This window comes from Artemia franciscana, chromosome 4 (genome assembly GCF_032884065.1).
Source record: "Artemia franciscana chromosome 4, ASM3288406v1, whole genome shotgun sequence".
Taxonomy (NCBI): domain Eukaryota; kingdom Metazoa; phylum Arthropoda; class Branchiopoda; order Anostraca; family Artemiidae; genus Artemia; species Artemia franciscana.
Genome location: NC_088866.1, coordinates 43,084,371 through 43,103,188, shown reverse-complemented (window position 1 = coordinate 43,103,188; position 18,818 = coordinate 43,084,371). Strand labels below are relative to the sequence as shown.

General features: G+C 35.4%; 1 protein-coding gene across 1 annotated transcript in view; it reads right to left on the bottom strand.

The window, feature by feature from the left end:
* The window catches only part of LOC136026461 (arf-GAP with coiled-coil, ANK repeat and PH domain-containing protein 2-like), a gene marked incomplete in the record, with an annotated part of 109,865 nt that extends 97,380 nt beyond the window's left edge, over window positions 1-12,485 (bottom strand). Inside the window, 3 exon segments of the mRNA XM_065703059.1 lie at window positions 992-1,108; window positions 3,184-3,266; window positions 12,377-12,485. Coding sequence (XP_065559131.1) covers window positions 992-1,108; window positions 3,184-3,239 — 173 coding nt within the window.
* Between the last annotated feature and the right edge of the window lie 6,333 nt (window positions 12,486-18,818).

Here is an 18,818-nt window from a genome sequence, read left to right as displayed (position 1 = left end):
GACATTTCCCTGAATCTGGTGAAATTAAGCAAAACCGGCATTGGTATTGGTAAATAGCATTTGGTATGCAATATGAGTCCCCAAGACTTTGACACATAACTCTAGCAAAAAAAAGGGAGAAATGCCATTTTAGTAGTCAAGTCATCAAGCAGAATACATATATAAAAGACAGATTTATCATGTGAGTAAATGTTCTCACCGCCGCGATATCCCTAGCTAGTACTATAGAGTTTTGAACAATTAAAATACATTTCACTATAATTCAAAATAAAAAGACTAATAAATAAACTCCAGATATTCATTTATCTTGTCTAAAATAAAGGTAATTTCGAAATTATGATGGTTAGATGAAGGAAGGAAGTTAGTCTATAGGACTACCAAAACCAAGGCGGATTCCTGTCGAATTTTCCTACATAGTTTTCGTGAAATATCCATTCTAAAGCTGGAAAGAAGATCATTCACAGGATTGGCTTCCATTTGCAGAAATCGTAAGAGATTAGGCGAATTCAAACCACATAAAAACATCCTTAATTACTATTTTTTCAGCGTTATATCAGCTCAATATTCTTTTATTTTCATAATTTTTTTCAGAAATGTGAAGTCACAGTTTTGCACATTCCTGCAAAAATAGAGAAAGACAAACAGTCAGTTTATCTGAACTAATTTAATGGATCATCATTGGTGATTAAAAATTGCTGCACTAAGAACCTAAGAGGGAAGCAGTCTAAAAAGTTCAGGTGAAGTGTTCAGAGGTCAATTTTACTGATTTGACGAAATAAACAGGCGACACAATTAAATAAGATGATTTGACTTTAATATACTCATAGCCTGATAGGGGACATCATCCAGAATTGGTTAGTGTAAACTTAAACGCTTGGACATGTAGCACATATTTGGATGTTGACTTCTGAAATTGTACCACTAATATTATCTTGTTCATAAATTTTAGTGAATTCGTTTAGTTTAATATATTGAAGCTTATTCAAATTACCTTTGGTTCTGTATTAGCTCCTTTCCGGAATTTATCATGGCATTGCATGTCTTCAGCATTTTCTCCAACTTGCCTTCCAATTCATCTAGTTGATTTTGATTTAATTCAGCAGCGTCCCTAAATGAAGTCATCAAGTCACCAAAACATAGTAAAATAATAAAATCATGTCTAGGAAGGAAGGAAAGGGGAACTAGGAAGAGAAGTATAAGGGAAAACAGTACCCTTACCAAAACCCTTTGCTAAGCTGTTGTTAAGGAGAGGTTCACCAGGGCAATGTATAACAGGGAGGATCATATTGTTATTAAACATGCACTGCCTTCCTGATCCTTCCTTTGGGAAAAGGCTAGAAAACATTTTTCGACGATTATCTCAGGAGGGTTAAAATGTCATTTCAATGCAGCCTTTGTTATCCAATTGTTAATAGATTTACACTCGTTGTAAATCTATTAACCACTTAGCCGTCCTGGCTAGGTGATTGACGCACTGTGTTGGGAGCCCATTGTCTGAGGGGCACAGGTTCGATCCTTGGCGTAGTTGGTTATTTGGTTTGGGACGGAGTTCAGTGGCGTGGCCCTGCAAGCTCTGCCAGAGTCGACACAGCTCTGATTGGGTACCCGGAGAAACATGGGGAAGGTAAACAGGAAGGGTGTGCGAAAGCACTGGATGGCAGGCCCCCAGCCCCCCATTGCACTTCCTACCTGAAGGGCCACGTAACAGAGATTAGCACTGCTGGTTTGGACCTTGAGGGTCTAGTGCCGTCATACTTACTTACTACTTACTTACTTACTTACTTGTTTTACTTTTATCTTTAAACCTTTAAAATCTAATGACACCTTTGAACTGGATGGCAAATTTATTTGAAATTTTGGGTCTTTAATAAATTATTAACGTAATCCTTGGCCTTTAAAAAAAAGCAAAACAATATGCGGTATTTACATCCCAGTTGATGCAAAAAAGAGTGGCAGAGGGAGTTTGGTAACAGTCTTCTTCAATCTGAGTTCTCTCCTATAATGTTCCAAGGTTTTTGTGATTTTTCATAAATATATTATAACTGGTCAGTTATTCTTTTTGTTTCAAATACCATTCCTTGTCTCCCTGAATATATTCTAGCTGATGATGATGATTCTAATGACGAACAGCATACACCCCTGTAAATTTTCCTTCTTAGGCTGCTTCCATGCTTGGCAGAGTCCAACAAAGCCCAGTTAGCTAATATTTCAACATGGAAGTTCAAAACCAAAACATTTTAAATAAGTGATAAATAAATTATACAATCTTTTTTTATACTAAAACAGCTGTTTAGATATCTCTGAGGCACTTCATTGTGAATCTGAGACTAACACTGCAACTACAAGTTTAGAAAAATTATACACAAATAAAATATATAAAAAAAAAAAAATTCACTAAGATTGGACTTTAAAGCTGTGAGGTTGTTGATTACAAGTACAAGGCTAATATTGTAATGTACAAGTTCTAAAATTAAAGTATATTATGTGCATACTTGTTTGATTTTCAACAAAGCAAACATTTGGGAATTACAAAGGTTCATGATAAATTTAAGGCTATATCATAATACAGAAGTCCAAAGTTAAAACCCATTAATTGCATAATTCACAAAAAGCGTTTTCTTTTTATGAAATAAGTTCCAAAGTCAATAATCAGGTACAACTAAACCCACAAAAATGCAGGCCAAACTTGTTTAAAAAAGTAAACTTAGTGACTTTAAGATGAAGAAAAAGTGACAAGAAAGTGGCCAACTGCAAAGATCCTTTGGGTCAGAAAGCAGCAGTAGAGCCAGAGAATATTGATTTTCTACTTTTTTGTCATATCCCCTCAAACCCTTTGTGGCCTTTATAATTTAGGGAAATTTTCTTACATCAGATGATCACCCCAGTAAATTTAGAATAGCAGCAAATCTTCCTTTGAATTTTTTGCCACAACTGTTTGATACATTTAATCAAACCTGCCTTTGAATGATTAAATTAACATGACCTGTGATAGGAATAAACTCAGACTATCTAAACGAAATCATGTAAAATACGTTGCAACATATCAAACTGACAAGACAACGAACAAGGATCAGTCTCTGTTGCAGCAAGGCTGGCCAACAGGTTTGCTACTTATTCCTGAAAGAAGACCCATCAAATGAGATTTAATTTATACAGTTATATTTAAAACAATCGGGTGCTTACCTGAAATATGGCGAGTCTCTTAAACACTCCTCAAATGGTATCAAAAGTGCTGTCATCTTACATAAGTTAGAGTGCAATGTTAGCTGAAAAGGACAGAGAGCATTAACATGGATTAAACTATTAACAAAAGTCACGTGGGTCATGGCAACAGAATTAAGATAACATTGTGATGCCAAAAGCAAAGGGACGCTTCTTGTCATCTGGTAATCTTGCAGGAAGAGTGAAAACAAAATTTATTTCACATGGACACTTTTAGCTTGGGCATTTTAAATGAAAAAAAAACTATAGGAAGGATTTACTGTATAACTTGGCTTCGTTTTAGTGCATATTACATACCATTATGTGTGGTAGCCATGGGCTACAGGTTTTGAAACCTTTTACGTGTCCCAACAATAGCTGACATCCCCAACCTCATAGAAAGTAAGCATATGTCTGCAAATGTAACCAGTAGATAAAGGTAAGGTAGAGGAATATGTCTAACTTGATACCTTATTATTTTTTTTAAGAAACTAAAATCATAAATAATAAGTTTTGAACCAATCTCATCTTGAAAACAGCTTTTAAGTATGACGGGAATGCTGCAGTGAGCTCTGTGCTTATTCATAAATTATCAGCTGATGATCACATGAAAGCTGCAGTGATCAACAAGTTTTTGATAAATTGTCAGCAGGTTATGACCATATTCAGTAACAAAAGAGATTGCACCATAGCAAAGTGGGGATTTCTGCCATGTTGTAACGTGGATTATGAATTTTCGCCACAAGAGGACCAAAACACTGAGAAATACAAATTCTAATAGAAGCAATTTATCTGTCGTGGTTTAAAATCCTATGAAGAAAATTGTGAGCCCAAACATCTTGAAAAACTTCTCGAAAGTAAGGCATGAATGCTATAATGAGCACTGTACCAATTCATACATTGTCAGCTGACAATGGCATAAATGCTGTAGTGATCAACAATATTTTTGATAAATAACCAGCAGGCAATGACAATTTGTAGTAATGAAAGAGATTGTGCCACAGCAGAGTGGAGGTTTCTGCCATATTGTGCCATAAAATAGGAGTTTTTGGCCAAAAGACAGTCAACATCCCAGGAAATGCAAATTCTAAAAACATCAATTGATTTGTAATAATTTACTATATAGAAAGTGTCCCCCCCCCAAACTTGAAAAACGTCTACAAAATCAGAGATGAATGCTAAAGTAAACTACAAGTTTATTCATAGATTACTAGCCGATGATGACATGAATGTTGCAAGCAGCGCCAAGGTTTTTAATAAATTGTCAGCAAATGATGACCTTTTTAAGTAATTGATTAAAAAATTTTTCACAAAATAAGTTTTTGTAAGGAAAAGTAAAGAATTCCATTTAACCAAAAATGAGCAAAAATATAATCAAATAATCTACCAAGTATAAAACTACCACAAATCAGCATCAATAATTAAATGAAACCCAAGATGAACAGAAATTGCAAGAAATAGCCAAGTCAAACTCAAAACAAGCAGAAATTAACATGAGTAGGGCTCAAAACCCCTATGGCTTCCCAAGGCCAGAACATAATTTGCACTTTACTAAAAAAAATTCAATGTTTTCACTTTTATAACTGTAATAAACAAAATATTAGATCTATGTTGCATGAGCAACATGAGGTGTTGCAGCAACGTTTGTTTGGCTTCCCCAAGTAAAGTGTTGCAAGAGCAACACTTTACTTTTGTTTTCTTGCTTTGGTTAAACGCTGAAGTTGGTAACAGCCGACTGTTGGTTAAAACTCTCCTATATGTCTCACAATTGGTATTGGCCTATTTTTGGTTTCAGTGTGTACCTTACTTCTGAAATTGTCAACCCCTTCAAACTTTCAAACTGGTATATCTCACGAAGGAATTTTTCCACCAAAAAATGGATGACATATACTTTGATCAGCTCATCAAGAGCTACTGACTGCCATAAAAAAAATCTATCTTTCTTAGCTTAAAAGTGGACTTTTTTGCCGTAGGCCAAGTTTCTAATGTCATCACTTAGAAAGGAACAAAGGATAAACTCTAATTTATTTAGCAATCAGAGAAATTTTAAAGTTTAAGAGGCACACCTGGTACCATTTCTGTACCGCAATCCCAAGTGCAAAAAACTGAATGACAAACTCAGGTGAAATTAAAAATAGAATTGGGTAGAAACAATAGATGGCAGTATTTTTGGACCAGTGGGAAAATGCCACTTTTTTATTTCAGTAAATTTTTCTATTTATCACTCAAAAAAGATATATTGGCTGTGGGGTCGGGTAACTGCCACATATATTTAACACTTATAGAATTTAGTCCATCTTCAATTTGAAACTGGTGCCTGCCTGCTAGAACAGAGCTTTCCACTAGAAAGCAAAGAAATTAGTTGATGAAACGATAGCTTGTCTGCATAACTTCAGATAGTTCTCTCTGACATAGGCTAAAAAACTCTACTTTACTCCATAAACTATAGGCTCTGGCTCAAGGACAAGCAAAAACCATTCTTTTTGGCCCCAGGCAAGAGTTCTACAAAGCTTTCCAAATACAAGTCATATCCATCAATCCAGCTTAAGGTCCACACGTTCTGTAAAAACCACAGAGGTTAGATCCTTACCACTTTCTAGGAATAAGCTGAGATCAAGGTGCTAGGAAAAAAAAAAAAAAAACAACGTGTTGCTCTCAAAGGAAAGAAAATAATTAATATTTTAAGGAATAAATATAAGAAGGTGTACATTAAACTGACAATGCACATTCATCTTTATTTTTTCAGTAAAGTGCAAATTATGATTTTTTCCCTATTTTGCTGGGGAATGCAATCTAAGATACTTTAAGGTAATTTATTTGAACAGTCTGGTACTCCCCCTAAATGTCCACTAAAAGTTCTATAGCATAGCTATTATGAGAACTTGCTACAGAATTTTGTCTAAAAGATAAATGGCAAGCTAAGATCTTTTGTTTGAAATGAGAAACAAATTACAAATCTTTCTTTACTAGCCAGCAGAAAAAAAATACCCATTAAAATCAAACATTTAGAAGAAAATATCAAAGGAAAGTAAAGAGCCACATTAAACCAAAGACAAGTGGGCTTCAACTGCATCTCTCCAGCAGACCTCTCTTACAACATGTTACTGAGGCCTAACAGAGTGAAGAAAATTCATCGTCTTCAACATGGAGCACAAAAGATTTAGTATGGACCTTAATTTTGCTCTGAAGTGTAGATTAAGGTAATTGAAGCTCCAGAGCCACCATGCAAAAAGTAGAGTAGCATAGTAGCAATGCTACTTGGCAGTTTTTGTCTGAAAATACCATTTTTACATATAGAAATGCTTTTTGTTCAAGGAAAAGCTGTCAAAACACAAATTGTGCTGCTAAAGTGTCAGCAGCTTTCAGAATTCTGTTGAAATCTGCTACTGTCAGCTTTGAAACTTTTTCTATACTTGCTCTAGAGTTAATGATTGAAGTTTTTTCTTATGTTATTTAGTGACCAGGTGCAGTTGTATGGTCAGTAGCTTCCCAGTTGAATATGCACTCTCTGAGCATCCAACCTTTACCTTAAATCAAATTTACAGCAAAATAAGGTAGACTGCTTCCTCCTCTAGAACATCTTGCAGTTGAATTGATTAGGTGAAACAATTAGTGGGTTTGATGGGGTGTGGCATCCCACTGGTACTTCCATTCTACATTACTCCAATCCAGATTGACTGTATTTTTGAAAGAATTAATCAATTCACCAGAGACAGTCTCAGTAGAAAGACTGTCCCAAGTTGGGACAGAACATACTGAGAAAATGTTTGTCCTCTCTCTACGTCTTGAGGGCTCCTGTTGCAGCTTCATTGAGTGGCCGTGTAAAAAAGTGGAGTAAAAAACGAGCTAGCCATGTTATTTTGGTGCATTTTCTTGACAAAAATGACATCTCCTCTGTGCTGCCAGTAAACCAATGTGGGTATCTTCAGGAAATGCAGATGTTTAGGGCAGGGAAAGTGTTGGTGTGGGGCACAAAGCTTAGTTACTCTTCTCTGTATGCTCTGTAGGGCTGTCACATCTCCCTTGTATTGAAGATTTGTAACAGGGCAGCCAAACTCCAAATGTGGCCTTGCAAGTGCATTATATGATTTTCTTATTATCAGAGGGTGGTGCAATGATATGGTTTGTTTAATTAGTCCCAGGGCTCAGTTGGCCTTAGCAACTTGTTGCAAAGTGTGCTCATGGAACTTAAAATTCCAGTCAAAATCACCTCTAAGTCTTGTTCACTCTCAACAGGCTCAACTGGGATACATGTGCCAGATTTATCCAGCATAGAGTATGAAATATGATTGTCGTGGGGACCCATGTGCAGGACTTTGCATTTTGATGGGTTGAACTCCATCATTTAAGTGGAAGCTCATAAGGAGAGACCATTCAAGTCATTTTGCAGAGTTCCATCAGCAATTCCAATTAGTTTGCTGTCATCGGTGTAGAGAGTGAAGTGGTTTTGTAGAACATCCTCACAATCATTAATGTATATAGAGAAGAGGGTGGGGTCAAGGATTCTTCCCTGGGGAACCCTACTTATAACTGGTGCAGGCTCTGAAAATACAGGGTCTCCATCATCAGAGTAGACCACGACTTTCTGGATTCAGCCAATCAGAAACAGTCTCATCCGCTCCACAGTGTCAGCATGAGCTCCATATGCATAGAGCTTGTGTAAAAGATATTTGTGGACAACTTTATCAAAGGCCTTGGCTTGGTCAAGTAACAGGACTTCAACTGCTTGATCTTCCTCAATTAGTTTAGTGACTATATCATAAGACTGGATCAGGTCTACCTCAATGGACTGATTCCTTCTGAAACCATGTTGAGACTTCAACAGTAAGCCATTTTTTCAAGGTAATTAATAATAGCATCATTGAAAATACTTTTGAGCAGTTTAGAAATGACTGATGTTAGACTAATAGACCAGTAATTTTCAGGGTTATTTTTATCTCCCTTCTTGAAAATTGAAACTACATTGGCCAATTTCAAATCAGCTGGTACCACCATCATCCTTATAGACATTTTAAAAATATCAGCCAGTGGTATGGCAACAAGAGCTGCAGCTTCTTTCAGCAAACATGGATGAATACCATTGGGGCCCTGGCCTTGTTCAGATCCAACTCGTTCAGGTGCTTGAGAACATTGTCCACATCAATCATAGCAGATGGCATTCTGTGGACATGGTTCCTTTCCGGGAAAGAAGGAGAAGGAGATACTGGAACTGAATGAGAGATATTAGTGGCAAATATGGCATTTAAACAATTTGCAATATCTGAAGGATAATCAAGCACAGTAGCATCAGGATGTATAAGTTAGTATATTCTATGTCTATTAGGATCAGAGCTGAAAACATACTTCCAAAACTTTTTGGGGTTAGTTTTTGCACTAAGGGCTATATTTACATCATAATCACTTATGACTTAACATGTGAGATTTCTCAGCTTGTTACAGCATTTCTTGAAATTAGCAAGAGACTCTCCTGTTTTGATTTCTTGTATTTCCTTCAAGCCTTATTCTTACTCTCAATGCCATCTCTTACCTCTTGGGTGAGAAATGGTAATGTTTTTGTTTTCTTTGTTTGAAGATGTCCACAGATTGAGCAGAAACTGTTTCTTAGGGAGTTTATTCCAACTGTTGATGATTCTTTATGACAAGAAATGAGAGTAGACTTTGGATAGGGCAGACTGTTGCTTTGTCTGCCCTATGTTTTGAGCAGACAAAGCAGACTCCTGTTTTGATTTCTTGTATTTCCTTCAAGCCTTATTCTTACTCTCAATGCCATCTCTTACCTCTTGGGTGAGAAATGGCAATGTTTTTGTTTTCTTTGTTTGAAGATGTCCACAGATTGAGCAGAAACTGTTTCTTTAGAGAGTTTATTCCAACTGTTGATGATTCTTTATGACAAGAAATGAGTGTAGACTTTGGATAGGGCAGACTGCTTAACAAGTTTTAGTTTATGACCTCTAGTTCTTGAATTTTGACAAACAGTAGGAAATAATGCTGGGGGAACATTACCCATCATCAACTTATAGGATAGAACAGCATCACCTCCAATACTAAATAATATGAAAAAAACTTCATTTTCTTAAAGAGTTAAAGAGGCTGCATCCCAAAGTCGAACCTTAAAACGTACAGGAATTAGGAGAGGCAGTTGGGGGGCTGCCGCCCCTCAAACCCCCTGCTTTTAAAGACTCTTTTGTACAGGTTTTTGTTGTGGGGGGCTGCCCCCCCCCTAACCCCCCGCTCTTGGCTTCGGAAAGGCCCTCTTTTAATTAACAAAACAAAAAACCTGTACAAAAGAGTCTTTAAAAGCGGGGGGTTTGGGGGGCGGCAGCCCCCCCAACTGCCTCTCCTAATTCCTGTACGTTTTAAGGTTCGACTTTGGGATGCAGCCTCTTTAACTCTTTAAAGAAAACCAAGTTTTTTTCATATTATTTCTGTACGTTTTTCTACAATCCATGGTGGATGTAATTGAATAATTCCTGTACTCCTTGTACAGGAATTAGGACTGCCTCTCCTAATTCCTGTACGTTTTAAGGTTCGACTTTGGGATGCAGCCTCTTTAACTCTTTAAGAAAACAAAGTTTTTTTCATATTTTGTGAAAAAAAATGCCCAATAAGGGACTTGAACCCTTGACCTTAGGATTAAAAGTCCCACGCTCTACCGACTGAGCTAACCAGGCATGTTTGAAGTCGAAATACCTGCATGTGTATAAATATAACTTTTAAGAATTTCAAAAATTAACATGGGCTCTTATGGGGAAATGGGTTTTTCTAAGCTAGAAAATTGGGGGGTTAAGATTTTCGACAAAACTTTCCAGGAAAATTACTCAGAGAATTCCGCATCAAATGAGTCTTTGTACACCCAGATCCGATGTCGGCTGTGACCTGTAGGCATGGCGAAAAAAAAGAGAAAATGAACATTAAGTGGCTATGCATGGTTTCTGGAAAACAGGGAAGGAGTTATCAGATCAAACTGAAATTTTGCGGATAAGCTCCTGGGCCCTAGGGGACCTTAACTTGTGAATTTCAGCCAATCAGACAATGTTAAGGGGGGGGGTTGGGTGGTTGAAACTTTTGGCCAGATTTTCCCCATGAGGGAAAAGTCAGAGGGGGATGAAGTTTGGCAGGTTTCTTAGTTGGAGCTTGGGCTACGAAATGCAGCCCTCCCCATCCCTCTGCAACCACTGGAACCAAAGATCACTTAACATTGTCATGGTTCGCCTCTTTAAAGAGGCACAAGTCGGCCTCCTTGATATACAAGCATTGGGAGTTTCAACTTTGCTAGTCTTGCAGAGTAGGAAAGTTCTTTCATGCCAGATATCATTTTGATGGCATGTCTTTGCATATCTTTCAAAACTTTAATGATGTTATAAATAAGGAGAGGCAAGAGACATTCCATCTTTGAGATATGATTACCACAAATGGAATGCTCTAACAAGATTACCCAAAAGCTTTTCTGTTAATCCGTAGGTTTTTGCATGAATTTTGGGTTAGTGTTTACTATAGGTTAGAAATTGAGTTGGTAAAGTTCTAGATGAGGGGCTTTTGCTATCATGGAAAGTCTTTGAGATATGTGAATAAAAATTCTGACAATTTTTCAAAAGGATGCTGACCTTTGATGAACACACATGAGCTTTGTGATATTAAAATGAAACTTCCACAAATATATTTAACATATCTTGGGAGTAGCCTAATGAGTCTCATATTTGTTAAAGCATGATTTCTAGATCTTTAAAGAATTTGAAAAAAGTTTATTACAAATTAAAAAAAAAACCTCTATTTGCCTTAAAAAGTCTTTTAGATAGGCGAATAAAAATTCTGACAATTTTTCAAAAGGATGCTGACCTTTGATGAACACACATGAGCTTTGTGATATTAAAATGAAACCTCCACAAATATATTTAACATATCTTGGGAGTAGCCTAATGAGTCTCACATTTGTTAAAGCATGATTTCTAGATCTTTAAAGAATTTGAAAAAAATTTATTATAAATTAAAAAAAAAAAAAACTCTATTTGCCTTAAAAATCACATCATTGGAATTGTGTTTTCAAAGCCTCAAGTCTTCTATGAAATACAGAAATTAAGATGAGAGCTTGATAACATCATCCCCGGTAACAGTTTTGGCTCTGGATTTAGGCTATTTTTTCAAGTTTTATTCTCCTAACACAGGTATTTTCTAAAACAATGAAAAGCCATCAGTGAGAATTTTACCCAGGAATCAGATATGATAAAAAAATGAAGAACTATATCATTAGATTTTCAATTCAATGCTCTTTCAAAATAAAATAATTTCTACCATTACAATTGTATTTAAGCCCTCTCTCTATAAAAATGGGCACATATAGGCCTAGATTAGCCTATGTATGAAATTTTCCTGACTTAAATGGGTTTTTTTTTAAGTTGACTTTGTCTTTTACTATAAACCAACCATTAGTGAGAAATAAATACAAAGAATAGCCTAATGGCAAACCTTCAATACTAACAAACTCTTTTTTGTAAAATCCCAATTGATTGACTTTTGGCTATCTTGGAAAGGGGCTAGGTTAGGAAAATGAAACTTTCAGGGACAGGTCTAAAAGCCAAAGTATGTCCCAGGAAGTACCTGCATCCACTCCTTCTCCCTCTAGAGGGCCCTGAAATTCACCTACATGGCAGCATTATACCTATTGAAATTTTGACAAAACAATATTTTACCTTTAATTTCAGTAACCAGCTGCCTTTTCTCTGCCTTTAGTTCTAAATTGCAATTCCTGTTACTTGAGAAGAATTTTGAGCCACATCAATGTTTTTTTCAAAATTTAGAAAGTGTATTTGCACATCTTTCAAACCTTATAAAATGAAATTGAGCAAAGTTATGAAGCTGAAAACATTTTTGTTGTAGCCTAGTTCAACTAAGCAGAAGATTTATTTTTCAAGGTTTCACTTTTATAACACACATATTTTTAAAGGTCATCAAAGGTCAGGGCCCTCTAGAGAGAGGAGTAGAGGTAGTTGTTTCAAAATACCTTCCCAGGACATACTTTAGTCTGTAGATTCATCCCTGAAAGTTTCATTTTCCTAACCTAAACCCTTTCTGAGATAGCAAGAAGTCACTAAACTAGAATTTTACCCATACTCTATGTTGGGGCTGTGAGTGTTACTTGCGAGTACTCAGAGGTATATAATTACAAACAGACTATTACGCAGGTGGGTAAATGAAAGTCAGTTTGAGCCACTGGAGAAAGTCAATCTTTGGATTGTTTCATAGCTTTCTTCAGTGAACCACCGTTGCCACTACTTTCCAGTGATGTAACTAGATTTGTGGGTTTTCAGCCGTAAAGATAAAGAAAATGAAAAGGAGTCTCTAATAAAACTTTAAATAGGAAGTGCAATGATTTTGTTAGTTGTAATATTTTTGGTTTTGTACACTTTCCGAATTTTCGACTATTTTAAACATTGTATTTATAATTGGAATAGTTGATATTTTGTGATTTTTGACAGGGTGTTAGACTATTTGTTAGTTTGTGTGTAGTAGATTAATCAGTAGGACGAAACATGATTATGAATTTTTTTGGGGGGCTTTTCTAGGTTGATGATAAAACAGAAAAACGATCCTGGAGCATAGAGAAGGAATTCTGGAAGCTCCATTCAATTACACCAACAACAACAAAACTTTAAATAGACTCTCAATAAAACTTCCAATAACAGTCATTAAAACTTTCAGTAGAGGTTTTCAATAAGATTCATTGTAAAACTGAGATATATTTGCTTTTGAAATTTCTACCAATATCATATTTTAATTATATTGAATTTCCTAAAAGTTTAGTATTTTTTTCTGAAAAATAAAAGTCTTATTATTGAAAAACAGACGGCCTAATTTTCTTAACATATTAAATAAAAAAACAAGTTTTTTAAATGAAAGTAAGGAGCAACATTAAAACTTAAAACGAACAGAAATTACTCCGTATATGAAAGGGGCTTTTCCTCATCAATGCCTCGCTCTTTACGCTAAAAACAGTTTCTTACTGTTTTAAAAATAGAGTTAAGAGAAAGAGTTAAACTTTAGCGTAAAGAGCGAGGCGTTGAGGAGGAAAAGCCCCTTTCATATACGGAGTAATTTCTGTTCGTTTTAAGTTTTAATGTTGCTCCTTACTTTCATTTTAAAAAACTTGTTTTATTTTATTTAATTTTTGGGCGTTTTTGAATTAATGTATGTTTTGATCTTGGCTCTCCGCACATAAATAATTAAAACAAAATTTTCATATTCATTAATTGCAATTAATCGGAAGATTTTGAGAAAAAAGGAGCGAGGGAAGAGGCCTAGTTGCCCTTTAAGTTTTTGATTACTTTAAAAAGGAACTAGAACTTTTAATTTTTTACAAACGTTTTCATTGGTAAAAATATACGTAACTTACGAATTAACTTACGTAACGACCTTCTATATTCGTATGTTTTTATTGCGTACATGAGGGGGATTCAACCCTCGCCGATACATCGCTACGATCACCCCTAGGAAAAAACAACAACAAACAAATAAACACGCATCCGTGATTTGTCTTCTGGCAAAAAATGCGAAATTCCACATTTTTGTAGATAGGAGCTTGAAACTTCTACAATAAGTTTCTCTGATACGCTGAATCTGATGGTGTGATTTTTGTTAAGATTGTATAAAATAAATTTTCTCAGGCTCGTAACTTTTGATGGGTGTAACTGATCTTGATGAAACTTGTATATTTAAAATCAGTATTAAAATGCGATTCTTTTGATGTAACTATTGGTATCAACTATTGAGCTGGGTCGCTCCTTACTACAGTTCGTTACCACGAACTGTTTGATTGTAGAAGAATGTCTGAAAAATACGATCACCCCTAGGAAAAAAAAACAACAAAAAAATAAACACGCATCCGTGATTTGTCTTCTGGCAAAAAATGCGAAATTCCACATTTTTGAAGATAAGAGCTTGAAACTTCTACAATAAGTTTCTCTGATACGCTGAATCTGATGGTGTGATTTTTGTTAAGATTGTATAAAATAAATTTTCTCAGGCTCGTAACTTTTGATGGGTGTAACTGATCTTGATGAAACTTGTATATTTAAAATCAGTATTAAAATGCGATTCTTTTGATGTAACTATTGGTATCAACTATTGAGCCGGGTCGCTCCTTACTACAGTTCGTTACCACGAACTGTTTGATTGTAGAAGAATGTCTGAAAAATACAAGTCTTATTATTGAAACACAAACGGCATAATTTAATATTGTAGAAGAAAAAAAATTAGGATTCAATTTAAATCTACTGTAATGCTCGGAAGCAATCCGGGATAGACTAGTTTACACATTACTATTGTGACCTTTATTTTTGAAAAGAATCTTGAATTGCTTTAAAACTACAGTAAGATGTACTTGAAAAATTTGAACAAATAATAGATTTTTGTGAAATTAATGCTATTGAAATAATTTCTTTTCACAAGAAAAGTTGTCACATCATGGAAATCTAATCATCCTGAGAATCTAATATTATGCTAAAATTAATATTATGCTAATTTTTTTTAGAAAAACAAATTATGATTCATCTTAAAATCTGAATTGCAAAGCGGTGTGAAGGTCTATTTAAGAAAAGATTGTTCTCACCAGTCGTTCTATTTTCAATTTTAAACCAGTGTGAGTCTAGAATGATTTTAAAATCCTAATTTTCATTTTTTTATCGATCTTCCAGATTCTACAAAGGCTCAACAGCTCAGAATCAAGCTTAAAATAAAATCACTATAAACGACACTTAACAAAATATACCTCCATGAGCTCTGAATGAAAATAAGACACTCGAAATTGATTTCCGGGAAAGTTTTTAGAAAATTTAACGAATACAAGACCTCAACAAGTATATACCAAAATGAAACACTCATTGTTCCAGAAACAAATGAGAAGAAATTTATTGTACGCACTTCTCCTCGTAAAGGTCGATAAATATGGTGCAATATGAAAAACCAAATGTCGGATTTCGATTCCCATTTGATGGTGTATTATTTGTTACTGCGGTAAAAGTAAAAAACACAAACTGTGAGAAAAAAAGATTCAATGCAAAGATACAATTTAAGAATTCAAGTTTCATTTAGCAACGAGTGAATTCCTACTACGACAAATGAAAATAAAAGGGGGAATAAAAATATCAAACGAAGCTACAATAAATAAAGGCAGTCAAAGATGATGGACACTTGAATCCAATTCAGATTTAATGACGATTTATTTTACATGATTGAAAAAGTCCAGAAAAGTGGAAAAGAAATGCAAAAGAGCGACAAAATTCTTAGATTCAGCCTGCAGTGGCAAAAAATAAAAATTAGGAGAATTACAAAATGAGGAGAACAAAAAGAGCTTAGGGGGGACAAAGAGGTCATAGACCCAGAGTAGAATGACAAAATTACAGCAAAACGAAAAAGCTTAGGACGGAGAAGAAGATCCATGACCTATCAAGAAAAATACAGATAATCATAAAATAAAATGGACTGCAACGAATTAGGAAAAAGCTGGGAAAAATTGAATTTTTGGGTTGGATTGGAGAAACTTGGGAAGGAGTCTAAGATTAGTCATTTTAAGTCCAAAGGATATTCGGTCTCTTTTGGGGGAGAGGAGCCCCTTTGGGGAACCATGAATGATGGACGATTCGCTCAACGGATAACTGGTTGGCCAGTTGTGACCCTATTACCGAGATTTTGCCTCACTGACCTGGAGTCCTTAGGGGATACTCTCTCCGAGTCACTTCATATTTCACCATGGCCTTTTTCCAGTTCATGGGATCGACGATTATTTCTTGCAAACCTTATTCGTTGAACGATGTATCCAAATTTCATCTCCATTAAGTATCAACATCCATTCTTCACTTGATTATTCCATGGGAGGGGGCCCAGAATGAACTGATTAACAATTCGCTCTAGGTTTTAGCTGTTTTCCCTGTACCCCAATCGTTTCCAAAGCCCTTTGTATTATCGGCCTCGAATTATTTCAAATTATGCCAAGGAGCAATTCGCGTTTTAATTGAGATGTGGGGTTGTTTCCATCGATGAAGATTAAATGCTAGTTCAGCCAACGTTTCATAAGATCTAGCATCATCGAATGTGCCAGAACCTGATTCCTTTCTTCTCTCAAATGTAAATTCGCGAGAATATTTGTATTTAATCATGGTAAGTACGATTATTGTCTGCTGACCTCGTAAACTTCAATTTTCAAAACATCATGTGGATGCCCATAGAATATATCCCATGGAAATTCTTCAGTAAAAATATGCGGATGGTGATGGATCCAGAGCCAAGTGGTGGAAGCAGCAGCACAGACACTGATGGATGAAAGAAGGCAAATCGATGCTGTAAAGTTGAAGTTTAGCGTTAATGTTTGTAAGGGTGGACAATCATGGCACACGGGTGGTAATTAATTTTACGGGGGGAGATTTTGAGGTTCCATCCCTATTTCTTTTCTTTTTCAGATAAATGATACATTTTCGTTTCCGTAGTTTCATTTGCCTAGATTTGCCTATAGTATAATTTTCAATGATAAGTTAAAGCCTCGTTGCTGAGCTATAGCAGTTTTTGCAATTTGTAAGCTTTCAAGCTAAATTCTATTTTTGTCCTCCTGATCTGGGCCATTGAAAGATAATATCAATCAAAAGAAGCCAGGGATATGAACTTTAATTTTATTCGGCCAATCTAAGGTCCGCCCCTACAGAAAGTGCTTGGTACACTAATGATGTTTTCTTTTATTATTTGGTCTAGCACTTCGTCATATAGTCTCCTATATAGTCCCAATATCCCCAAGTCTCCTCCTACTAGAAATTCCACTACAAGAGTAGATACTAAGCCTATTTTAACGTTTTCCTCTGGACTGTACCGCCCTTCTTTGCAGTTTCTATTCTCACCCAAGCAGACAACCGGAGTTTTTGTTAAATGGCCTTTCAACTATTTTTAACAAAATGGCTATCTAAATTTTTTTATCTGATGCATTTGGGGAAAAGGGCATTGGGGGGGAGAGGGGGCTAGTTGTCCTCCGATCTCTTTTGACTCTTAAAAAGCAAGCTAGAACTTTCATTTTCCAATCAAATGAGATCTCTCTGAAGTTTATACGAGCCTCCCTTGCATAAGAACCACATATGCCCCCAGGGCATAACTTACAACGCCTGTCCCCGGGCCCTGGGGGTTTGTGTCGGCACTGGAGTTTTTGTTATCTGATTTTTGAACTATTTCTGACAAAATGGGTAACTCAGAATTCTTATCTGATGCATTTGGGGGAAAAGGGCGTGGGGGGCTATGCTCTCTGATCACTTTTGATTCTTAAAAAGGGCACTAGAACTTCTGATTTTCAATCAAACGAACCCCCTCGGAAGTTATTACGACGACCCCTTCCATTTGAAGTGCCTCGGAAAAAACAACACTTGAGCCGTATGGCCTTTACTATAGACAATGCTATAGCGTTGCCTCTGATTGCACTATTTACGTTTTATTGGAAACTATATGCATTTTGAATAGTATGTTCTGATCTTTCAATAAATGGACAAAAAAAAAAAAAAAAAAAAAAAAAAAAAAAAAAAAAAAAAAAAAAAAAAAAAAAAAAAAAAAAAAAAAAAAAATCAGTGCATTGATGAAGAGGATTGAAAAGTGACAATTAAATATAACGAATGTCTAATTTATAATGATATACATTCTTGGAAATTGTTGTAATTCATAATTATTTAGCCTAATTATTTATTTTTCAATGTTGAAAAAACATTCATTATATTCAGTTAATTGCAAATGACGCGTTACACTTTCAAAGGTTTACAGTTTGGGGCGGTGGAGGGGGTGGCAGTACACAAAACCCTTTTCACCGATCGATGTTCGTTTCATTCGAAATTTCATCACTTTTATCGAAATTCACTCGATGAAAAGAAAGTTTCTTTTTAAAGAACTTTAATGGTAAACATTTTGGTTATTTATGCCGATAAATATTCTATACTATTGAAAATAAATTAATTTGTAAAATGCTTTTAAAATATTTAACAGACACATCTTCAACAAAAATAAAGGAAACAGAACCATAGGAAATACATGAGTGTGACGTCATTCATATGGAAAAATGTTTTTTTTTCAAAACTAAGTCACTAAACAAATTTGCCAAAAGTCTGGACCCATCTAGACCGTTCTTTTTTTACACCAGAAAATAAACATCATCGGAGTTACAATTGCCCTAAAAATAAAGTTGTCAAAAATAATTTCGTCTGATTTGTGAATTCTCTTGTATACAAATTCGCTGCATGAGTTTAGTTAACCCAAAAAAAAGATAAAAGAATATCAATGACGTTACTGCTATTCACTTACCCTTGTAAGGCCCAGAGCCAACTTACAACCTTCAGGTTGAAAGTTGGGCCTAAGGGTTAGGTCCCTAATTTGATTCAAATGACAATTTCGGAAAATATATTAAGGGGGCTGAGAGGGAAACATTTTTTCCCGAAGTCTTGACCCTCCAAATCTGTTTTTGTATGCACCAAAAAATGTCAACACGCAAATTTTCAGAAAAACCGTTTTTGAGAAAAAATATACACACGCATAATAGCAGTATTAACCACATGTGTGTACGAGTTATTCATTACTGGTTAATATTATGAGTATTTCTACAGTTTTGG